At 47.6% G+C, this 25,330-nt stretch overlaps 2 protein-coding genes and 1 pseudogene across 3 annotated transcripts; all 3 read right to left on the reverse strand.

Moving 5' to 3' along the window:
- Positions 1 to 575: 575 nt before the first annotated feature.
- Positions 576 to 5,850, reverse strand: LOC144528688 (GTPase IMAP family member 9-like). The gene is made up of 2 exons (XM_078267453.1): positions 5,743 to 5,850; positions 576 to 5,114 (listed from the first exon to the last, which is right to left on the reverse strand). The coding sequence occupies exons 1-2, from the start codon at positions 5,756 to 5,758 to the stop codon at positions 4,021 to 4,023; spliced, it is 1,110 nt and encodes a 369-aa protein (XP_078123579.1). The 5' UTR covers positions 5,759 to 5,850; the 3' UTR covers positions 576 to 4,020.
- A 4,410-nt stretch (positions 5,851 to 10,260) lies between these two features.
- Positions 10,261 to 12,653, reverse strand: LOC144528696 (GTPase IMAP family member 9-like; annotated as a pseudogene). Its single transcript, XR_013502926.1, has 2 exons — positions 12,547 to 12,653; positions 10,261 to 11,916 (listed from the first exon to the last, which is right to left on the reverse strand). The product of XR_013502926.1 is annotated as a GTPase IMAP family member 9-like (transcript).
- A 3,906-nt stretch (positions 12,654 to 16,559) lies between these two features.
- On the reverse strand, positions 16,560 to 18,714 carry LOC144528703 (GTPase IMAP family member 9-like). Its single transcript, XM_078267478.1, has 2 exons — positions 18,608 to 18,714; positions 16,560 to 17,979 (listed from the first exon to the last, which is right to left on the reverse strand). Exons 1-2 carry the CDS (start codon positions 18,621 to 18,623, stop codon positions 17,012 to 17,014), a joined length of 984 nt encoding a protein of 327 aa, XP_078123604.1. The 5' UTR covers positions 18,624 to 18,714; the 3' UTR covers positions 16,560 to 17,011.
- Between the last annotated feature and the right edge of the window lie 6,616 nt (positions 18,715 to 25,330).

Raw genomic sequence — 25,330 nt, forward strand, 5'->3', positions numbered from 1 at the left:
CAGTAATGATGGTACAGTGGGTTATTACTGTCGCTCTGTTGGAGGCAAATGTTCCACAGTGCTGTAGTTACGCAGATCACGGAGATTTGATTGAGTGTAGACTTCACGGCAGTTAAGTGGAAGTAGGTCAAATTGTAATGAACTGCCCCTACCAGCAGGCGGCAGCATAGCCATATAATACTGTCAATTTACAGAGGGCATTTAAATGTGTATGATAGTTTCTATGTTAATGCTAACTGTTAGCCCATATGCCTATAACTGGTAAGGATTTAGATATACAGATATACTGAATGCTGTCTATTTAATTTGGGATTTAAGTTAATGGTTTATTTGTAACTTAGTTATAGGATCATACACGGTATTTACTTTGTACTTATATCATTTCAGAACCACACCTCCATGTTGGCATCCACATACTGTTGGAGAAATGAGCGTGTGTTGATTGTGAGGCAATAAAGGATAATTAAGAAGTGACACTTGTCTGGTTCTTATCGGACCCCCTTCAGTGGACTCAGATTCACTACTAACCAGTCAGTTGACCTATGTAAACAAGTAAACATAAAAAAGAGCCAAGAGATGGCAAAGCAAGTTTATTTGAATAGCACATATTATACAGAAAGGCAATTCAGAGTGCTTTATAACATGCATGAACCACATTAAACATTAAAGTACAGAATGAATAGAAACCACTGCTTACATTGTGTGTAAAGAGAAAGAGAATTACTTGATTGATGCAATATGTGCCTGAGGTCAATTTGAATGGCATTGGAGAACATCAAAGTATTGATCCTGGTTTTAAAGGTAGTCAGAGTTTGTTTAAATCTAAAAGCCCTGACACACCAAGCAGACGGCCAAGACCTAATGGTGATGAAGGGCGACTGTGGTGACGCCGCACATCCCCTTTTGTCTCGGCCCAAAAATTGCACTTGAACATATCACAAAGACCAACGCTGACGGCCAACTATCATGTACGTTCTGCACCTGGGTGAGAGGAAATAACTCTCCATGCCGGCAGCCGGCGGTCATCTATTCATCATTCAAAAAGGGAAACCGGATACAAACGTTGCTCTGATACCTACAACTAAACAGTGTTTACCTAAATCAGCAGTGGCAGCACCGAGTCTATATGGTCCCTCTGATTCTCTCACATTGTTTTCAACCCTTTGTTATAAACAGAGAGCGCCGTCTAGTGGGCTCAGAAAATAAAGAAAAGCTTCATTTGGACATACAGTAACTACCAACCAGACTGTTCATCTCTCGGCCGGTCGGCTAGTTAGCTTGCTGGCTTGCTGGGGGGCTCAGTTGTCAGTTGAGAGAGACAGGTCTACGTCTCTATATTACAGTTTTTTCCAACTGCTTACACACAAAATCTTTTCATGTCACGATTTTTGTCACTCAAAGTGCAAAACTACCAACCCAGTCTCACGTCAGTTCGTGAAATGGTCACGTTATTTAAATCTATGGATTTGTGTACCCGGACACGTTTCTGTCGGGTTTTTTTTTTTTTGTGGTGATGAGCACGATTTTTAAACTAATGTATTTCAATGGGAAGCACCTTTCGTAATCACAGCACGATTACGGTAGCGAGTAGTATGGAAAGCCGAAAATCCGCGTAGGGAGGTTGGCTGGGGGGGTGGATGGGTCCTACAACGCAGGCCTTTCACCCCGGAGACCGGGGTTCGTGTCCCGCGTGTAGACGTTTAATTTCCCCGTTGTTTTTTTCCGCACGTCCCCCAGAGACCGCGGCTTGTGTCCCGGCATGTGGCGTGTCCTTTCCCCGTTCTTCTTTTCCTAAACCCAACCTCCATAATCACGCTCACCACCACGAAAAACAAACGAGAGAAACATGTCCGTGTACAAGAATCAATAGTAAAAAATAACGTGACCATTTCACAAACTGCCGTGAGACCGTGTTGAAACTACACACCGAATCTCCAAAACCATAAACTATTTCTCAGCCTTTGAATCAGTTTTCAATTGCATAAAACATTTTTTTCAAAACACTACACACAATTCTCTTCCTAAGACACAAAAATCTAACAGGAGGTGACTGGCTTTCCTTTTCCAAACACAACCAATCAAAATGCTACACTTATTTACCAGGGCACACACACACTCATGCTCACGCTCATGACCGAAAGAACAAGATCCAGGGTACAAGCGGCCGAAATGGGTTTCCTCAGGAGGGTAGCTGGCGTCTCCCTTAGAGATAGGGTGAGAAGCTCAGTTATCCGTGAGGAGCTCGAAGTAGAGCCGCTGCTCCTTTGCGTCGAAAGGAGCCAGTTGAGGTGGTTCGGGCATCTGGTAAGGATGCCCCCTGGGCGCCTCCCTAGGGAGGTGTTCCAGGCACGTCCAGCTGGGAGGAGGCCTCGGGGGAGACCCAGGACTAGGTGGAGGGATTATATCTCTAACCTGGCCTGGGAACGCCTCGGGATCCCCCAGTCGGAGCTGGTTAATGTGGCTCGGGAAAGGGAAGTTTGGGGTCCCCTGCTGGAGCTGCTACCCCCGCGACCCGACCCCGGATAAGCGGATGAAGATGGATGGATGGACACACACACTCCTCACATGTGAAAACACATTATGTCATAACTGAACACTAACCAATCACTGCTGTAGTATAGGCCTATACAGAGGTCAAAGGTCAGGTTACCTGTTTTGAACAATGGATGCCAGCAATAGACAGAGAGCAATAGGAGGAGGAGGGAGAGACGGGACAACAACGAGGAGGAGGGAAGAAGAGGAAGGAGAGCCATCTCTGATGAGATCATGGCCACACTTATTCATCATGTGATCAACCACAGATTGACCAATGAGAGAAGCCCATCTTGAGTAGCTTTACAGTGGCGTCCATACTGCATGCAACTATCTAATGACTATTTCAGCATTACAAATCAATCAGACTTTGTTTGTGCACACAATTCCACCCCCCACCACATAAACACGCACACACACACACACACACACACACACACACACACACACACACATACATACATACATACACATATTCTTTATTCTAAAAATGATACCTTTGGTTTACATATGTTTCTGCTTTTGTTTTCTTGTTTCATGCTACTGTATACAACGCTGTGCTACTCTTACAAACGTGATGTTTTGTCCAATACATATTTTCTGTTTTACTGTAACTTTTCAACCCCTCTCAGCAGATGACTTTCTCTCTAGAACATTGTAAATGTCGATATAGGCCTATGAAAGACAAAAGAGCTTTAGCTTTAGAACAACAGTGTGTACATGGTATATCCAAACATTTACTATTATGAAAAAAGTGTCTTTTGGCATTTTGAGATGTGTTTATGGTATTTTGAATGCAGTGTTTCATTTTGAAGGAGATGTGAGGCATTTTGCATTTTGTGTGTGCAGTTTTGGGAATTGTGTGCAGAGTTTTATGGTATAGGACATTATTTTATTATTTATTATTATTACTCCAACAAGGGTTTTGTCTTAATATCACACCTTTATTTCTTGTTCAGTGTAGCACATGAGCACATGTCGCTAATACACGCCGATAACTTGTTCTTGAGTGGCATCAGTCATCAACATAACCCACGAAATAAAGACTTTGTGACAAACTGTGACCAACAGGAACAAACTCAAATAACGAAAGGATTTACTACAATACATTCATGTACATCTGATAAAAAAACTGAAAAAAAGAAAATAGTTTATATATATATATATATATATATATATATATATAGTAAAATGTTAACTTACATTATGGAATCTCTCCTTGAGCTTTGTTAAAATAATGCAAAAGGAACACTAGATGGCAGTGTGAGAGTATGATATGATGAGTGAACCATGGAGTGAACTAGCCTTACTAACCTACAGTATATAGCTCTACTTTAACAAATACAATTAGCTTTATTATCATTCACTCAGATAATAAAAAAGTAAATAGTGATTTTAGTTCTGTGGATGAAATAATTGTTTCATATATTCTTGTGTAGGAGCTTCTAGAGGGTTCCTCTGTAGTTGTGCTGCCTGAATCACTCACCATTAGAACCATCTCCCAATTGCTTTTCCCAAAGATGTAATTGCTCCAACTACCTTCATGCCAGCATCAACCAGTGCTAACAGATGATGCAATGGATTAAAGCCCTCAGCTTCCTCTCTGGCCTCACTTTCATGTCTGTTCTGCAACTTTTCTTTTTCCTCTCTCAGTTCTTTCTCATGCTGTTCCTTCATTTTATTCATCAGGTTTGCAGTCTCCCTTTCTCTCTCCTCTCTGTCTGTCTTTCTCTCTAATTCTCTCTCCTCCTTCTCCCTCTTTCTCTCCTCATTCATTTCCTGCCTCTCCCTCTTCCTCTCCTCCTCTCTCTCTTTCCTCTCCCTCTCTCTCTCAGCCTGAAGTTGTTCATCCATTTTCTTCATCTGTTTTTCATATTTTTCCTGAAGTTTTCTCTCCAATTCCTCTTTTTCTTTGCGTATTAGCTCTTCTTTCTCTTTCAGGATGCGTTGTTTCTCCTCTTCGACTGCCCTCTCGGCCTCTTGGAACATCTCGTTTGTGTAGTGGCTTCCTCCGTTCTTCTGGTTTAAATTTCTGATCTTCCGGAGCAGCTCAGTGACCTGAGAGCGATCCTTCAGCTTATTATTGAAGACATGGTACTGGCCATTACATCTGGCCACGAGTTCTTGCAGGTCTGAGGATTCCATCAAGAAGTCGTCAATAGTTGTGTCTTCAAGTTGGTCCCCATGAGTAAAGAGAACCATGCTGTATCTGTCTGCAGCCTGTCCAAAGATTTCTTGAATCCTTTGCACTGTCTGCTTTTCCTCATCGGTGTATCTGCCCAGCCGGATGACCACCAGGAACACATGGGGTCCAGGAGCAGCATAAGAGATGCACTGGCATATATCTTTAGTTGTTCTATCCTTGCCAAACCTGGTGTCAAACAGGCCTGGGGTGTCAATAACAGCTACCTTTTGCCCATCCACCTCAGCTTTGCCCTTGGAACAGTCTACAGTCATAGACTTTGCACTGAACTTTGATTCAAAGCACTGTCGTCCCAGAATGGTGTTTCCAGTGGCACTCTTCCCAATTCCTGTCTTCCCCACCATAACTATCCTCATATCCTCATTATTTCTGCTCCAACCTGTGTAGAAGAATGCGTGACACTGAATAAGAATCAGGTTGTACATGCATTGTAGTTAATCCTACAGGAAATCTAATTGTGAATATTTACAATGTGGTTGATAAAGTTGGCTTATTTGGCTTTCTTTCCATGATCTAATATGGCTTCCATATATTGTTTAGTTCACTATTTACAGGAAAAGGCACCAGGTATTTTAAAGTACCCCATGTATTAGTGTCTAAGTACTAGTACAAGAATCTTTGAAATTGGTCCAGTATTGAGCAAGAACGCTGTAACCGGCAGCCACAGACCGGGCTGTAACGTAATCATATACGGCAAATAGGCATCGTCAATTTCCATCCACCATAAATTTTGTTCTTGCCACTGACCGGCTCAGATTATTATTCTGTCTGATAACATTACGGTAAGGATCCATACAGAGATAGACCTTTTTGTTAAAGAGTAAAATCCTTTTAAGTTGAACTACCCAGTAGGCTATGTCTATGGAAGCATTAGTCTATAGGAGCTACACAAAGACATTACATACATTAGATTCAGCAGTGATCACTCTTATGAAATTATTCATAATAGTGATCAAAACATTAAAAATATAACAAATTATTAAAATGGACACAGCATCATGACTTACCAAAATTGCTGTCCATGTTTAAGATACTACTGAGTAGATACTGCAGCTGAAGTAAAGACAGAGTTCAGAGTGTGTCTCCTGCAGCTCCTTTGGAAAGGCTCTATATATGAGCCAAACCACACCCAGGAATAGCTGCACATAATGAAAGTGAAATTAAAGCTTTATATGTGGCCCTCCCCGACCAGTAACAGGAAATGGAAGCCCTTATCACTTAACTGCAGACGCTGCTGCACAAAGCACAAAGCTCACCCTTCCCTTCAGTATTTACAAGAAATGGCAGCAGTTCTCTTAAGGTCCTGATGATTCTCTCACTTCTACCTGTCACACTGGCTGGTGGTCAAAAAAGTTAACGTCAGGCCCTGCTTATCAATCATAGTAAGTGCAACAAGTATTTTTAAGACAGAGTGTTATTTTTGGGTAAGATGAGCATTTTCTTTGACTGATTAAATGAAAACTATTTTTCCCCCTTTTTTATAGAACTGTGCCTGTCTGGTTTTTTGGTCGCGAGGTGCTCAGTCACTACATTGGAAATCCAGAGTTCTCGCGAGAGCACAATTTGAATTAGCTCAGCGAGTCACTCTGGCATTGAGTAATGATGCTCATTAACTATGCTCTTGTAGCCGAGCTGCACAAATCACATAGGTGTATCTGATATAGGCGGGCCAGAGGCGAGCTAAACAGATGACAGTTTAATCTACCAGTTAGCTCCCCTGGTAGCTAAGAGTCCAATCTACCAGTTAGCTCCCCTGGTAGCTAAGAGTCCAATCTACCAGTTAGCTCCCCTGGTAGCTAAGAGTCCAATCTACCAGTTAGCTCCGCTGGTAGCTAAGAGTCCAATCTACCAGTTAGCTCCCCTGGTAGCTAAGAGTCCAATCTACCAGTTAGCTCCGCTGGTAGCTAAGAGTCCAATCTACCAGTTAGCTCCTCTGGTGAAAGAGGCAAAGCAGCGTGTGTGGGAGAAGTTCGGAGAAGACATGGAGAAGGACTTTCGGTCGGCACCAAGGTGCTTCTGGAAAACCGTTCGCCACCTCAGGAGGGGGAAGCGGGAAACCATCCAAGCTGTGTACAGTAAGGATGGACGCTGTTGACCTCAACTGAGGAGGTAATAGGGCGGTGGAAGGAGCACTTTGAGGAACTCCTAAATCCGACTAATACGCCCTCTATGGTAGAGGCAGAGCTGGAGGATGATGGGGGATTGGCATCAATTTCACTGGTGGAGGTTGCTGAGGTAGTTAAACAACTCCACAGTGGCAAAGCCCCAGGAATTGATGAGATCTGTCCTGAAATGCTTAAAGCTCTGGGTGTGGAGGGGTTGTCTTGGTTGACACGCCACATTGCGTGGAAGTCTGGGACAGTGCCTAAGGAGTGGCAGACCGGGGTGGTGGTTCCCCTTTTTAAAAAGGGGGACCAGAGGGTGTGTGCCAATTACAGGGGTATCACACTTCTCAGCCTCCCCGGTAAAGTCTACTCCAAGGTGCTGGAAAGGAGGGTTCAGTCGATAGTCGAATCTCAGGTTGAAGAGGAACAATGCGGATTCCGTCCTGGTCGTGGAACAACGGACCAGATCTTTACTCTCGCAAGGATCCTGGAGGGAGCCTGGGAGTATGCCCAACCAGTCTACATGTGTTTTGTGGATCTGGAGAAGGCGTATGACCGGGTGCCCCGGGAGATACTGTGGGAGGTGCTGCGGGAGTACGGGGTGAGGGGGTCCCTTCTCAGGGCCATCCAATCTCTGTACGACCAAAGCGAGAGCTGTGGCCGGGTTCTCGGCAGTAAGTCGGACTCGTTTCAGGTGAGAGTTGGCCTCCGCCACGGCTGCGCTTTGTCACCAATCCTGTTTGTAGTATTTATGGGCAGGATATCGAGGCGTAGTCGGGGTGGAGAGGGGCTGCAGTTCGGTGGGCTGGGGATCTCGTCGCTGCTTTTTGCAGATGATGTGGTCCTGATGGCATCATCGGCCTGTGACCTTCAGCACTCACTGGATCGGTTCGCAGCCGAGTGTGAAGCGGCTGGGATGAGGATCAGCACCTCTAAATCGGAGGCCATGGTTCTCAGCAGGAAACCGATGGAGTGCCTTCTCCAGGTAGGGAATGAGTCCTTACCCCAAGTGAAGGAGTTCAAGTACCTTGGGGTCTTGTTCGCGAGTGAGGGGACAATGGAGCGGGAGATTGGTCGGAGAATCGGCACAGCAGGTGCGGTATTACATTCAATTTATCACACCGTGGTGACGAAAAGAGAGCTGAGCCAGAAGGCAAAGCTCTCAATCTACCGGTCAGTTTTTGTTCCTACCCTCACCTATGGTCATGAAGGCTGGGTCATGACCGAAAGAACAAGATCCAGGGTACAAGCGGCCGAAATGGGTTTCCTCAGGAGGGTAGCTGGCGTCTCCCTTAGAGATAGGGTGAGAAGCTCAGTTATCCGTGAGGAGCCGCTGCTCCTTTGCGTCGAAAGGAGCCAGTTGAGGTGGTTCGGGCATCTGGTAAGGATGCCCCCTGGGCGCCTCCCTAGGGAGGTGTTCCAGGCACGTCCAGCTGGGAAGAGGCCTCGGGGGAGACCCAGGACTAGGTGGAGGGATTATATCTCTAACCTGGCCTGGGAACGCCTCGGGATCCCCCAGTCGGAGCTGGTTAATGTGGCCCGGGAAAGGGAAGTTTGGGGTCCCCTGCTGGAGCTGCTACCCCCGCGACCCGACCCCGGATAAGCGGATGAAGATGGATGGATGGATGGATGGAATCTCCCTGCTTTTGAAATGCACGAACATTTCCACCCAGCGCTCGTACCTGGAGGGACAGGTTAAAATGAGACAGATAGGAAGAGGCATTGCAACAATGTCTAGAAATATACACTGTAACGCTGGCTGCAGAGATTATGCAGATGTAGATCGCTACGATTGACTGACACACACACACACACACACACACACACACACACACACACACACAAACACACACATTGTTAAAATCATACGCTGGACGCTTCTTTCTACATGGGTTTAGTTAATGATGGGGCTATAATAAGACCACGTCGGCTATGTAATCGCTGACAACCGGGACAATTTCATAGTGGTTGGTGAAAACCGGGACATTTTAGAATGCACCTCAGAATCGGGACTGTCCTGAGTTGCCGGGACGTCTGGTCACCCTAACTAACTAGCTTAGTTTACCCGTCTCATCATCTTCATTTGGCATTTCACTCTCAAACTGCGAGCTGGTTTTAATGAAAAAGTTGCTCAGTTAAGCACATCTGGCCACGTCACTTTCTAGAGCTTTCCTTTTTTAATTGTCAGTTTTTCAACGCCTTTTTTGCACTTTCTTTTATCTGTTTTCATACCTTCCTTTTGCTCGCGGTCGCATCCTCCAACAAGCACCGCTGACTTAAAGAGATACTTCACCGATTTAGCATTAAGCTTTGTATCAGTAGAAACCCGGTAGTATTTTTGAATGACCGTGCTTCCCTCCCTCATGTTCCCCTGAGACGAGAGATTTCTGTATTGTGGGTCTGGAAAAAAAGCCTCTTATGATGCAAAAATCGTCATTTTGCGTTATAAGAGGCTTTTTTGCCCAGAGGCTATGGACTACAGCCAGTAATAGGACCTACTTCCGCATGTTGTCAACCCGCCCATAGGGAGTTGGACTGCCGACATTCTCCGAAATTTCACGAAACAAAACGAGTGTCAGCCATCTTGAATCCTTGCGTAGCTTAGTGGCTTCTCAGCATCAAAACTTTAGATAGACAGATTTATTCATCCCGAAGGAAATTTTAGAACAACAATTATGTGCATTCAAACTACCGCACACGTGTACCAACGGGATACATTGGTACAGATCGGAGAATATGCAGGACACTTTATTACAGACGGAATACTCCATACAGCTTCACCCGCCGGCTATGAAGACCAGCGGTGTTGCTCGAAGCCTCTGGCCAGTAAAGGGACATCATCAGAGGGGAACGTTGAACAGGTTTGCTGGTGGCAAACTCGTATTTGTTGTCCGCTCATTAGACAACAAACTGGACTACATCCAACTTCAACGAAACTCCCAATACCCCAACAGAGACTGCTGTGTTTTTGTTGTTGTGGAAACAACAGTGTACCGGACTATCCAGCCTGTTTCTCTGTAGCCGGGTATGAGTGGAGATGGGCTGTGTTAACACGGACTTGTGCTGAAATGAGCTGCTTGTATCCAACTAAATGCTAACTGCTGGTGGAGTTTGTGACTATTAAATGCCGACCATTCTACATTCCACGCAAATTTACGACTGTGTTTATAATCGTGTTTACAGTCTACCAAGCGCTAATGCTAGTACGCGTTAGCTGAACTTTACGGAGCATATGTGTGTGTGTACTAGCTAAATGTAGCCTGTTTCGTATATCGTTTTTATATAATGTTTTTATATATTTTAAATGTGTAACACCACTAGAGCCACGGTGAAACGTTATTTCGTGTATATGGTTGAAATGACAATAAAACACATTTGAGTTGAATGCTGCCTCACTGTCTGTTATTACTCCAACAAAGGTTTTGTCTTAATATCACACCTTTATTTCTTGTTCAGTGTAGCACATGAGCACATAGATAACTTGTTCTTGATGGCATCAGTCATCAACATAACCCATGAAATAAAGACTTTGTGACAAACTGTGACCAACAGGAACAAAATCAAATAACGAAAGGATTTACTACAATACATTCATGTACATCTGATAAAAAAACTGAAAAAAAGAAAATAGTTTATATATATATATATATATATATATATATATATATAGTAAAATGTTAACTTACATTATGGAATCTCTCCTTGAGCTTTGTTAAAATAATGCAAAAGGAACACTAGATGGCAGTGTGAGAGTATGATATGATGAGTGAACCATGGAGTGAACTAGCCTTACTAACCTACAGTATATAGCTCTACTTTAACAAATACAATTAGCTTTATTATCATTCACTCAGATAATAAAAAAGTAAATAGTGATTTTAGTTCTGTGGATGAAATAATTGTTTCATATATTCTTGTGTAGGAGCTTCTAGAGGGTTCCTCTGTAGTTGTGCTGCCTGAATCACTCACCATTAGAACCATCTCCCAATTGCTTTTCCCAAAGATTTAATTGCTCCAACTACCTTCATGCCAGCATCAACTATTACTTCACCAGCTACTACCAGAGGATACAATGGATTAAAGCCCTCAGCTTCCTCTCTGGCCTCACTTTCATGTCTGTTCTGCAACTTTTCTTTTTCCTCTCTCAGTTCTTTCTCATGCTGTTCCTTCATTTTATTCATCAGGTTTGCAGTCTCCCTTTCTCTCTCCTCTCTGTCTCTCTTTCTCTCTAATTCTCTCTCCTCCTTCTCCCTCTTTCTCTCCTCATTCATTTCCTGCCACTCCCTCTCCCTCTCCTCCTCTCTCTCTTTCCTCTCCCTCTCTCTCTCAGCCTGAAGTTGTTCATTCATTTTCTTCATCTGTTTTTCATATTTTTCCTGAAGTTTTCTCTCCAATTCCTTTTTTTCTTTGCGTATTTGCTCTTCTTTCTCTTTTAGGATGCGTTGTTTCTCCTCTTCGACTGCCCTCTCGGCCTCTTGGAACATCTTGTTTGTGTAGTGGCTTCCTCCGTTCTCCTGGTTTAAATTTCTGATCTTCCGAGCAGCTCAGTGACCTGAGAGCGATCCTTCAGCTTATTATTGAAGACATGGTACTGGCCATTACATCTGGCCACGAGTTCTTGCAGGTCTGAGGATTCCATCAAGAAGTCTTCAATAGTTGTGTCTTCAAGTTGGTCCCCATGAGTAAAGAGAACCATGCTGTATCTGTCTGCAGCCTGTCCAAAGATTTCTTGAATCCTTTGCACTGTCTGCTTTTCCTCATCGGTGTATCTGCCCAGCCGGATGACCACCAGGAACACATGGGGTCCAGGAGCAGCATAAGAGATGCACTGGCATATATCTTTAGTTGTTCTATCCTTGCCAAACCTGGTGTCAAACAGGCCTGGGGTGTCGATAACAGCCACCTGTTGCCCATCCACCTCAGCTTTGCCCTTGGAACAGTCTACAGTCATAGACTTTGCACTGAACTTTGATTCAAAGCACTGTCGTCCCAGAATGGTGTTTCCAGTGGCACTCTTCCCAATTCCTGTCTTCCCCACCATAACTATCCTCATATCCTCATTATTTCTGCTCCAACCTGTGTAGAAGAATGCGTGACACTGAATAAGAATCAGGTTGTACATGCATTGTAGTTAATCCTACAGGAAATCTAATTGTGAATATTTACAATGTGGTTGATAAAGTTGGCTTATTTGGCTTTCTTTCCATGATCTAATATGGCTTCCATATATTGTTTAGTTCACTATTTACAGGAAAAAGGCACCAGGTATTTTAAAGTACCCCATGTATTAGTGTCTAAGTACTAGTACAAGAATCTTTGAAATTGGTCCAGTATTGAGCAAGAACGCTGTAACCGGCAGCCACAGACCGGGCTGTAACGTAATCATATACAGCAAATAGGCATCGTCAATTTCCATCCACCATAAGTTTTGTTCTTGCCACTGACCGGCTCAGATTATTATTCTGTCTGATAACATTACGGTAAGGATCCATACAGAGATAGACCTTTTTTGTTAAAGAGTAAAATCCTTTTAAGTTGAACTACCCAGTAGGCTATGTCTATGGAAGCATTAGTCTATAGGAGCTACACAAAGACATTACATACATTAGATTCAGCAGTGATCACTCTTATAAAATTATTTATAATAGTGATCAAAACATTAAAAATATAACAAATTATTAAAATGGACACAGCATCATGACTTACCAAAATTGCTGTCCATGTTTAGGATACTACTGAGTAGATACTGCAGCTGAAGTAAAGACAGAGTTCAGAGTGTGTCTCCTGCAGCTCCTTTGGAAAGGCTCTATATATGAGCCAAACCACACCCAGGAATAGCTGCACATAATGAAAGTGAAATTAAAGCTTTATATGTGGCCCTGCCCAACCAGTAATGAGAAATGGAAGCACTTATCACTTAACTGCAGACGCTGCTGCACAAAGCACAAAGCTCACCCTTCCCTTCAGTATTTACAAGAAATGGCAGCAGTTCTCTTAAGGTCCTGATGATTCTCTCACTTCTACCTGTCACACTGGCTGGTGGCCAAAAAAAGTTAACGTCAGGCCCTGCTTATCAATCATAGTAAGTGCAACAAGTATTTTTAAGACAGAGTGTTATTTTTGGGTAAGATGAGCATTTTCTTTGACTGATTAAATGAAAACTATTTTTTCCCCCTTTTTTTATAGAACTGTGCCTGTCTGGTCATTACATTGGAAATCCAGAGTTCTCGCGAGACACAATTTGAATTAGCTCAGCGAGTCACTCTGGCATTGAGTAATGATGCTCATTAACTATGCTCTTGTAGCCGAGCTGCACAAATCACATCGGTCCATCCATCCATCTTCATCCGCTTATCCGGGGGTCGGGTCGCGGGGGTAGCAGCTCCAGCAGGGGACCCCAAACTTCCCTTTCCCGGGCCACATTAACCAGCTCCGACTGGGGGGATCCCGAGGCGTTCCCAGGCCAGGTTAGAGATATAATCCCTCCACCTAGTCCTGGGTCTCCCCCGAGGCCTCCTCCCAGCTGGGACGTGCCTGGAACACCTCCCTAGGGAGGCGCCCAGGGGGCATCCTTACCAGATGCCCGAACCACCTCAACTGGCTCCTTTCGGCGCAAAGGAGCAGCGGCTCTACTCCGAGCTCCTCACGGATAACTGAGCTTCTCACCCTATCTCTAAGGGAGACGCCAGCTACCCTCCTGAGGAAACCCATTTCGGCCGCTTGTACCCTGGATCTTGTTCTTTCGGTCATGACCCAGCCTTCATGACCATAGGTGAGGGTAGGAACAAAAAACTGACCGGTAGATTGAGAGCTTTGCCTTCTGGCTCAGCTCTCTTTTTAGTCTAACGGTGCGATAAATTGAATGTAATACCGCACCTGCTGTGCCGATTCTCCGACCAATCTCCCGCTCCATTGTCCCCTCACTTTCGCGAACAAGACCCCAAGGTACTTGAACTCCTTCACTTGGGGTAAGGACTCATTCCCTACCTGGAGAAGGCACTCCATCGGTTTCCTGCTGAGAACCATGGCCTCCGATTTAGAGGTGCTGATCCTCATCCCAGCCGCTTCACACTCGGCTGCGAACCGATCCAGTGAGTGCTGAAGGTCACAGGCCGATGATGCCATCAGGACCACATCATCTGCAAAAAAGCAGCGATGAGATCCCCAGCCCACCGAACTGCAGCCCCTCTCCACCCCGACTACGCCTCGATATCCTGTCCATAAATACTACAAACAGGATTGGTGACAAGCGCAGCCCTGGCGGAGGCCAACTCTCACCTGAAAGCTTGAGTCCGACTTACTGCCGAGAACCCGGACACAGCTCTCGCTTTGGTCGTACAGAGGTGGATGGCCCTGAGAAGGGACCCCCTCACCCCTGTACTCCCGCAGCACCTCCCACAGTATCTCCCGGGGCACCCGGTCATACGCCTTCTCCAGATCCACAAAACACATGTAGACTGGTTGGGCATACTCCCAGGCTCCCTCCAGGATCCTTGCGAGTAAAGATCTGGTCCGTTGTTCCACGACCAGGGACGGAATCCGCATTGTTCCTCTTCAACCTGAGATTCGACTATCGACCGAACCCTCCTTTCCAGCACCTTGGAGTAGACTTTACCGGGAGGCTGAGAAGTGTGATACCCCTGTAATTGGCACACACCCTCTGGTCCCCCCTTTTTTAAAAGGGAACCACCACCCCGGTCTGCCACTCCTTAGGCACCGTCCCAGACTTCCACGCAATGTTGAAGGCGTGTCAACCAAGACAACCCCTCCACACCCAGAGCTTTAAGCATTTCTGGGACGGATCTCATCAATTCCTGGGGCTTTGCCACTGTGGAGTTGTTTAACTACCTCAGCAACCTCCACCAGGGAAATTGATGCCAATCCCCCCTCATCCTCCAGCTCTGCCTCTACCATAGAGGGCGTATTAGTCGGTTAGGAGTTCCTCAAAGTGCTCCTTCCACCGCCCTATTACCTCCTCAGTTGAGGTCAACAGCGTCCCATCCTTACTGTACACAGCTTGGATGGTTCCCCGCTTCCCCCCTCCTGAGGTGGCGAACGGTTTTCAGAAGTACCTTGGTGCCGACCGAAAGTCCTTCTCCATGTCTTCTCCGAACTTCTCCCACACACGCTGCTTTGCCTCTTTCACGGCAGAGGCTGCAGCCCTTCGGGCCCTTCGGTACCTTGCAACTGCCTCCCGGAGTCGTCTGGGATAACATATCCCGGAAAGACTCCTTCTTCAATCGGACGGCTTCCCTGACCACCGGTGTCCACCACGGTGTTCGTGGGTTACCGCCCCTTGAGGCACCTAAGACCCTAAGACCACAGCTCCTCACCGCAGCTTCAGCAATGGAAACTTTGAACATTGTCCACTCAGGGTTCAATGCCCCCAGCCTCCACAGGGATGCACGAAAAGCTCCGCCCGGAGGTGTGAGTTGAAAGTCTGTCGGACAGGGGCCTCCTCCAGACGTTCCCAATTTACCCGCACTACCCGTTTGGGCTTACCAGGTCTGTCAGAGTCTTCCCCCACCCCTGACCCAACTCACCACCAGATGGTGATCGGTTGACAGCTCCGCCCCTCTCTTCACCCAGTGTCCAAAACATATGGCCTCAGATCAGATGAAAAGCGATTATAAAATCGATCATTGACCTTTGGCCTAGGGTGCTCTGGTACCAAGTACACTTATGAGCATCCCTATGTTCGAACATGGTGTTCGTTATAGACAATCCATGACTAGCACAGAAGTCCAACAACAAACAACCACTCTGGTTTAGATCAGGGAGGCCGTTCCTCCCAATCACGCCTCTCCATGTGTCTCCATCATTACCCACGTGCGCGTTGAAGTCCCCCAGCAGAACTATGGAGTCCCCGACTGGAGCCCCCATGCAGGACTCCACTCAAGGTCTCCAAGAAGGCCGAATACTCTGAACTCTTGTTTGGTGCATATGCACAAACAACAGTCAGAGATTTTCCCCCCCACAACCCGCAGGCGTAGGGAGGCGACCCTCTCGTCCACCGGGTTAAACTCCAACGTAGCGGCGCTCAGCCGGGGGCTTGTGAGTATCCCCACACCCGCCCGGCGCCTCACACCCTGGGCAACTCCGGAGAAGAAAGAGTCCAACCCCTATCCAGGAGTATGGTTCCAGAACCAAGACTGTGCGTAGAGGTAAGCCCCACCAGATCTAACCGGTGGCGCTCCACCTCCCGCACAAGTTCCGGCTCCTTCCCCCACAGAGAGGTGACATTCCACGTCCCCAGAGCCAGCCTCTGCTGCCCGGGTCTGGTCCGTCGAGGCCCCTGACCTTCACTGCCACCCATGTGGCAGCGCACCCGACCCCAGCGGTTCCTCCCACAGGTGGTGGGCCCATGGGATGGAGGGATGTCCGCCACGTAGCTTTTTTCGGGCTGTGCCCGACCGGGCTCCGTGGCAAACCCGGCCACCAGGCGCTCGCTGGCGAGCCCTCCATCTGGGCCTGGCTCCAGACGGGGGCCCCGGGCTTCCTCCGGGCAGGGTCACTTCATCCCTTCCTCGATTTTTCATAGGATTTTTGAACCATTCTTTGGTCATCAACATAACCCATGAAATAAAGACTTTGTGACAAACTGTGACCAACAGGAACAAAATCAAATAACGAAAGGATTTACTACAATACATTCATGTACATCTGATAAAAAAAACTGAAAAAAAAGAAAATAGTTTTTATATATATATATATATATATATATATATAGTAAAATGTTAACTTACATTATGGAATCTCTCCTTGAGCTTTGTTAAAATAATGCAAAAGGAACACTAGATGGCAGTGTGAGAGTATGATATGATGAGTGAACCATGGAGTGAACTAGCCTTACTAACCTACAGTATATAGCTCTACTTTAACAAATACAATTAGCTTTATTATCATTCACTCAGATAATAAAAAAAGTAAATAGTGATTTTAGTTCTGTGGATGAAATAATTGTTTCATATATTCTTGTGTAGGAGCTTCTAGAGGGTTCCTCTGTAGTTGTGCTGCCTGAATCACTCACCATTAGAACCATCTCCCAATTGCTTTTCCCAAAGATTTAATTGCTCCAACTACCTTCATGCCAGCATCAACTACTATTTCACCAGCTACTACCAGAGGATACAATGGATTAAACCCCTCAGCTTCCTCTCTGGCCTCACTTTCATGTCTGTTCTGCAACTTTTCTTTTTTCCTCTCTCAGTTCTTTCTCATGCTGTTCCTTCATTTTATTCATCAGGTTTGCAGTCTCCCTTTCTCTCTCCTCTCTGTCTCTCTTTCTCTCTAATTCTCTCTCCTCCTTCTCCCTCTTTCTCTCCTCATTCATTTCCTGCCTCTCCCTCTCCCTCTCCTCCTCTCTCTCTTTCCTCTCCCTCTCTCTCTCAGCCTGAAGTTGTTCATTCATTTTCTTCATCTGTTTTTCATATTTTTCCTGAAGTTTTCTCTCCAATTCCTCTTTTTCTTTGCGTATTTGCTCTTCTTTCTCTTTTAGGATGCGTTGTTTCTCCTCTTCGACTGCCCTCTCGGCCTCTTGGAACATCTTGTTTGTGTAGTGGCTTCCTCCGTTCTCCTGGTTTAAATTTCTGATCTTCCGGAGCAGCTCAGTGACCTGAGAGCGATCCTTCAGCTTATTATTGAAGACATGGTACTGGCCATTGCATCTGGCCACGAGTTCTTGCAGGTCTGAGGATTCCATCAAGAAGTCTTCAATAGTTGTGTCTTCAAGTTGGTCCCCATGAGTAAAGAGAACCATGCTGTATCTGTCTGCAGCCTGTCCAAAGATTTCTTGAATCCTTTGCACTGTCTGCTTTTCCTCATCGGTGTATCTGCCCAGCCGGATGACCACCAGGAACACATGGGGTCCAGGAGCAGCATAAGAGATGCACTGGCATATATCTTTAGTTGTTCTATCCTTGCCAAACCTGGTGTCAAACAGGCCTGGGGTGTCGATAACAGCCACCTGTTGCCCATCCACCTCAGCTTTGCCCTTGGAACAGTCTACAGTCATAGACTTTGCACTGAACTTTGATTCAAAGCACTGTCGTCCCAGAATGGTGTTTCCAGTGGCACTCTTCCCAATTCCTGTCTTCCCCACCATAACTATCCTCATATCCTCATTATTTCTGCTCCAACCTGTGTAGAAGAATGCGTGACACTGAATAAGAATCAGGTTGTACATGCATTGTAGTTAATCCTACAGGAAATCTAATTGTGAATATTTACAATGTGGTTGATAAAGTTGGCTTATTTGGCTTTCTTTCCATGATCTAATATGGCTTCCATATATTGTTTAGTTCACTATTTACAGGAAAAGGCACCAGGTATTTTAAAGTACCCCATGTATTAGTGTCTAAGTACTAGTACAAGAATCTTTGAAATTGGTCCAGTATTGAGCAAGAACGCTGTAACCGGCAGCCACAGACCGGGCTGTAACGTAATCATATACAGCAAATAGGCATCGTCAATTTCCATCCACCATAAGTTTTGTTCTTGCCACTGACCGGCTCAGATTATTATTCTGTCTGATAACATTACGGTAAGGATCCATACAGAGATAGACCTTTTTGTTAAAGAGTAAAATCCTTTTAAGTTGAACTACCCAGTAGGCTATGTCTATGGAAGCATTAGTCTATAGGAGCTACACAAAGACATTACATACATTAGATTCAGCAGTGATCACTCTTATAAAATTATTTATAATAGTGATCAAAACATTAAAAATATAACAAATTATTAAAATGGACACAGCATCATGACTTACCAAAATTGCTGTCCATGTTTAGGATACTACTGAGTAGATACTGCAGCTGAAGTAAAGACAGAGTTCAGAGTGTGTCTCCTGCAGCTCCTTTGGAAAGGCTCTATATATGAGCCAAACCACACCCAGGAATAGCTGCACATAATGAAAGTGAAATTAAAGCTTTATATGTGGCCCTGCCCAACCAGTAATGAGAAATGGAAGCACTTATCACTTAACTGCAGACGCTGCTGCACAAAGCACAAAGCTCACCCTTCCCTTCAGTATTTACAAGAAATGGCAGCAGTTCTCTTAAGGTCCTGATGATTCTCTCACTTCTACCTGTCACACTGGCTGGTGGCCAAAAAAGTTAACGTCAGGCCCTGCTTATCAATCATAGTAAGTGCAACAAGTATTTTTAAGACAGAGTGTTATTTTTGGGTAAGATGAGCATTTTCTTTGACTGATTAAATGAAAACTATTTTTCCCCCTTTTTTATAGAACTGTGCCTGTCTGGTCATTACATTGGAAATCCAGAGTTCTCGCGAGAGCACAATTTGAATTAGCTCAGCGAGTCACTCTGGCATTGAGTAATGATGCTCATTAACTATGCTCTTGTAGCCGAGCTGCACAAATCACATCGGTCCATCCATCCATCTTCATCCGCTTATCCGGGGTCGGGTCGCGGGGGTAGCAGCTCCAGCAGGGGACCCCAAACTTCCCTTTCCCGGGCCACATTAACCAGCTCCGACTGGGGGATCCCGAGGCGTTCCCAGGCCAGGTTAGAGATATAATCCCTCCACCTAGTCCTGGGTCTCCCCCGAGGCCTCCTCCCAGCTGGACGTGCCTGGAACACCTCCCTAGGGAGGCGCCCAGGGGGCATCCTTACCAGATGCCCGAACCACCTCAACTGGCTCCTTTCGACGCAAAGGAGCAGCGGCTCTACTCCGAGCTCCTCACGGATAACTGAGCTTCTCACCCTATCTCTAAGGGAGACGCCAGCTACCCTCCTGAGGAAACCCATTTCGGCCGCTTGTACCCTGGATCTTGTTCTTTCGGTCATGACCCAGCCTTCATGACCATAGGTGAGGGTCGGAACAAAAAACTGACCGGTAGATTGAGAGCTTTGCCTTCTGGCTCAGCTCTCTTTTCAGTCTAACGGTGCGATAAATTGAATGTAATACCGCACCTGCTGTGCCGATTCTCCGACCAATCTCCCGCTCCATTGTCCCCTCACTCGCGAACAAGACCCCCAAGGTACTTGAACTCCTTCACTTGGGGTAAGGACTCATTCCCTACCTGGAGAAGGCACTCCATCGGTTTCCTGCTGAGAACCATGGCCTCCGATTTAGAGGTGCTGATCCTCATCCCAGCCGCTTCACACTCGGCTGCGAACCGATCCAGTGAGTGCTGAAGGTCACAGGCCGATGATGCCATCAGGACCACATCATCTGCAAAAAGCAGCGATGAGATCCCCAGCCCACCGAACTGCAACCCCTCTCCACCCCGACTACGCCTCGATATCCTGTCCATAAATACTACAAACAGGATTGGTGACAAAGCGCAGCCCTGGCGGAGGCCAACTCTCACCTGAAAGCGAGTCCGACTTACTGCCGAGAACCCGGACACAGCTCTCGCTTTGGTCGTACAGAGATTGGATGGCCCTGAGAAGGGACCCCCCTCACCCCTGTACTCCCGCAGCACCTCCCACAGTATCTCCCGGGGCACCCGGTCATACGCCTTCTCCAGATCCACAAAACACATGTAGACTGGTTGGGCATACTCCCAGGCTCCCTCCAGGATCCTTGCGAGTAAAGATCTGGTCCGTTGTTCCACGACCAGGGACGGAATCCGCATTGTTCCTCTTCAACCTGAGATTCGACTATCGACCGAACCCTCCTTTCCAGCACCTTGGAGTAGACTTTACCGGGAGGCTGAGAAGTGTGATACCCCTGTAGTGGCACACACCCTCTGGTCCCCCCCTTTTTTTAAAAAGGGGAACCACCACCCCGGTCTGCCACTCCTTAGGCACCGTCCCAGACTTCCACGCAATGTTGAAGAGCGTGTCAACCAAGACAACCCCTCCACACCCAGAGCTTTAAGCATTTCTGGGCGGATCTCATCAATTCCTGGGGCTTTGCCACTGTGGAGTTGTTTAACTACCTCAGCAACCTCCACCAGGGAAATTGATGCCAATCCCCCCCCTCATCCTCCAGCTCTGCCTCTACCATAGAGGGCGTATTAGTCGGATTTAGGAGTTCCTCAAAGTGCTCCTTCCACCGCCCTATTACCTCCTCAGTTGAGGTCAACAGCGTCCCATCCTTACTGTACACAGCTTGGATGGTTCCCCGCTTCCCCCCCTCCTGAGGTGGCGAACGGTTTTCAGAAGCACCTTGGTGCCGACCGAAAGATCCTTCTCCATGTCTTCTCCGAACTTCTCCCACACACGCTGCTTTGCCTCTTTCACGGCAGAGGCTGCAGCCCTTCGGGCCCTTCGGTACCTTGCAGCTGCCTCCGGAGTCGTCTGGGATAACATATCCCGGAAAGACTCCTTCTTCAGTCGGACGGCTTCCCTGACCACCGGTGTCCACCACGGTGTTCGTGGGTTACCGCCCCTTGAGGCACCTAAGACCCTAAGACCACAGCTCCTCACCGCAGCTTCAGCAATGGAAACTTTGAACATCGTCCACTCAGGGTTCAATGCCCCCCAGCCTCCACAGGGATGCACGAAAAGCTCCGCCCGGAGGTGTGAGTTGAAAGTCTGTCGGACAGGGGCCTCCTCAGACGTTCCCAATTTACCCGCACTACCCGTTTGGGCTTACCAGGTCTGTCAGAGTCTTCCCCCACCCCCTGACCCAACTCACCACCAGATGGTGATCGGTTGACAACTCCGCCCCTCTCTTCACCCGAGTGTCCAAAACATATGGCCTCAGATCAGATGAAAGCGATTATAAAATCGATCATTGACCTTTGGCCTAGGGTGCTCTGGTACCAAGTACACTTATGAGCATCCCTATGTTCGAACATGGTGTTCGTTATAGACAATCCATGACTAGCACAGAAGTCCAACAACAAACAACCACTCTGGTTTAGATCAGGGAGGCCGTTCCTCCCAATCACGCCTCTCCATGTGTCTCCATCATTACCCACGTGCGCGTTGAAGTCCCCCCAGCAGAACTATGGAGTCCCCGACTGGAGCCCCATGCAGGACTCCACTCAAGGTCTCCAAGAAGGCCGAATACTCTGAACTCTTGTTTGGTGCATATGCACAAACAACAGTCAGGAGTTTTTCCCCCCCCCCACAACCCGCAGGCGTAGGGAGGCGACCCTCTCGTCCACCGGGTTAAACTCCAACGTAGCGGCGCTCAGCCGGGGGCTTGTGAGTATCCCCACACCCGCCCGGCGCCTCACACCCTGGGCAACTCCGGAGAAGAAAAGAGTCCAACCCCTATCCAGGAGTATGGTTCCAGAACCAAGACTGTGCGTAGAGGTAAGCCCCACCAGATCTAACCGGTAGCGCTCCACCTCCCGCACAAGTTCCGGCTCCTTCCCCCCACAGAGAGGTGACATTCCACGTCCCCCAGAGCCAGCCTCTGCTGCCCGGGTCTGGTCCGTCGAGGCCCCTGACCTTCACTGCCACCCATGTGGCAGCGCACCCGACCCCAGCGGTTCCTCCCACAGGTGGTGGGCCCATGGGATGGAGGGATGTCCGCCACGTAGCTTTTTCGGGCTGTGCCCGACCGGGCTCCGTGGCAAACCCGGCCACCAGACGCTCGCTGACGAGCCCTCCATCTGGGCCTGGCTCCAGACGGGGGCCCCGGGCTTCCTCCGGGCAGGGTCACTTCATCCCTTCCTCGATTTTTCATAGGATTTTTGAACGATTCTTTGTCTGGCCCCTCACCTGAGACCACTTTGCCTTGGGAGACCCTACCAGGAGCACAAAGCTCCAGACAACACAGCCCTCAGGTTCATAGGGACACACAAACCTCTCCACCACGATAAGGTGATGGTTCCCGGAGAAGCAAATCACATCGGTGTATCTGATATAGGCGGGCCAGAGGCAGGCTAAACAGATGACAGTTTAATCTACCAGTTAGCTCCTCTGGTAGCTAAGAGTCCAATCTACCAGTTAGCTCCCCTGGTAGCTAAGAGTCCAATCTACCAGTTAGCTCCCCTGGTAGCTAAGAGTCCAATCTACCAGTTAGCTCCTCTGGTAGCTAAGAGTCCAATCTACCAGTTAGCTCCCCTGGTAGCTAAGAGTCCAATCTACCAGTTAGCTCCCCTGGTAGCTAAGAGTCCAATCTACCAGTTAGCTCCTCTGGTGAAAGAGGCAAAGCAGCGTGTGTGGGAGAAGTTCGGAGAAGACATGGAGAAGGACTTTCGGTCGGCACCAAGGTGCTTCTGGAAAACCGTTCGCCACCTCAGGAGGGGGAAGCGGGGGACCATCCAAGCTGTGTACAGTAAGGATGAAAGCTGTTGACCTCAACTGAGGAGGTAATAGGGCGGTGGAAGGAGCACTTTGAGGAACTCCTAAATCCGACTAATACGCCCTCTATGGTAGAGGCAGAGCTGGAGGATGATGGGGGATTGGCATCAATTTCACTGGTGGAGGTTGCTGAGGTAGTTAAACAACTCCACAGTGGCAAAGCCCCAGGAATTGATGAGATCCGTCCAGAAATGCTTAAAGCTCTGGGTGTGGAGGGGTTGTCTTGGTTGACACGCCACATTGCGTGGAAGTCTGGGACGGTGCCTAAGGAGTGGCAGACCGGGGTGGTGGTTCCCCTTTTTAAAAAGGGGGACCAGAGGGTGTGTGCCAATTAAAGGGGTATCACACTTCTCAGCCTCCCCGGTAAAGTCTACTCCAAGGTGCTGGAAAGGAGGGTTCAGTCGATAGTCGAATCTCAGGTTGAAGAGGAACAATGCGGATTCCGTCCTGGTCGTGGAACAACGGACCAGATCTTTACTCTCGCGAGGATCCTGGAGGGAGCCTGGGAGTATGCCCAACCAGTCTACATGTGTTTTGTGGATCTGGAGAAGGCGTATGACCGGGTGCCCCGGGAGATACTGTGGGAGGTGCTGCGGAGATGCGGGGTGAGGGTCCCTTCTCAGGGCCATCCAATCTCTGTACGACCAAAGCGAGAGCTGTGGCCGGGTTCTCGGCAGTAAGTCGGACTCGTTTCAGGTGAGAGTTGGCCTCCGCCAGGGCTGCGCTCTGTCACCAATCCTGTTTGTAGTATTTATGGGCAGGATATCGAGGCGTAGTCGGGGTGGAGAGGGGTTGCAGTTCGGTGGGCTGGGGATCTCATCGCTGCTTTTTGCAGATGATGTGGTCCTGATGGCATCATCGGCCTGTGACCTTCAGCACTCACTGGATCGGTTCGCAGCCGAGTGTGAAGCGGCTGGGATGAGGATCAGCACCTCTAAATCGGAGGCCATGGTTCTCAGCAGGAAACCGATGGAGTGCCTTCTCCAGGTAGGGAATGAGTCCTTACCCCAAGTGAAGGAGTTCAAGTACCTTGGGGTCTTGTTCGCGAGTGAGGGGACAATGGAGCGGGAGATTGGTCGGAGAATCGGCACAGCAGGTGCGGTATTACATTCAATTTATCACACCGTGGTGACGAAAAGAGAGCTGAGCCAGAAGGCAAAGCTCTCAATCTACCGGTCAGTTTTTGTTCCTACCCTCACCTATGGTCATGAAGGCTGGGTCATGACCGAAAGAACAAGATCCAGGGTACAAGCGGCCGAAATGGGTTTCCTCAGGAGGGTAGCTGGCGTCTCCCTTAGAGATAGGGTGAGAAGCTCAGTTATCCGTGAGGAGCTCGGAGTAGAGCCGCTGCTCCTTTGCATCGAAAGGAGCCAGTTGAGGTGGTTCAGGCATCTGGTAAGGATGCCCCCTGGGCGCCTCCCTAGGGAGGTGTTCCAGGCATGTCCAGCTGGGAGGAGGCCTCGGGGGAGACCCAGGACCAGGTGGAGGGATTATATCTCTAACCTGGCCTGGGAACGCCTCGGGATCCCCCAGTCGGAGCTGGTTAATGTGGCCCGGGAAAGGGAAGTTTGGGGTCCCCTGCTGGAGCTGCTACCCCCGCGACCCGACCCCGGATAAGCGGATGAAGATGGATGGATGGACACACACACTCCTCACATGTGAAAACACATTATGTCATAACTGAACACTAACCAATCACTGCTGTAGTATAGGCCTATACAGAGGTCAAAGGTCAGGTTACCTGTTTTGAACAATGGATGCCAGCAATAGACAGAGAGCAATAGGAGGAGGAGGGAGAGACGGGACAACAACGAGGAGGAGGGAAGAAGAGGAAGGAGAGCCATCTCTGATGAGATCATGGCCACACTTATTCATCATGTGATCAACCACAGATTGACCAATGAGAGAAGCCCATCTTGAGTAGCTTTACAGTGGCGTCCATACTGCATGCAACTATCTAATGACTATTTCAGCATTACAAATCAATCAGACTTTGTTTGTGCACACAATTCCCCCCCCCCACCACATAAACACGCACACACACACACACACACACACACACACACACATACATACATACATACACATATTCTTTATTCTAAAAAATGATATCTTTGGTTTACATATGTTTCTGCTTTTGTTTTCTTGTTTCATGCTACTGTATACAACGCTGTGCTACTCTTACAAACGTGATGTTTTGTCCAATACATATTTTCTGTTTTACTGTAACTTTTCAACCCCTCTCAGCAGATGACTTTCTC

This window comes from Sander vitreus, chromosome 2 (assembly GCF_031162955.1).
Source record: "Sander vitreus isolate 19-12246 chromosome 2, sanVit1, whole genome shotgun sequence".
NCBI lineage: Eukaryota > Metazoa > Chordata > Actinopteri > Perciformes > Percidae > Sander > Sander vitreus.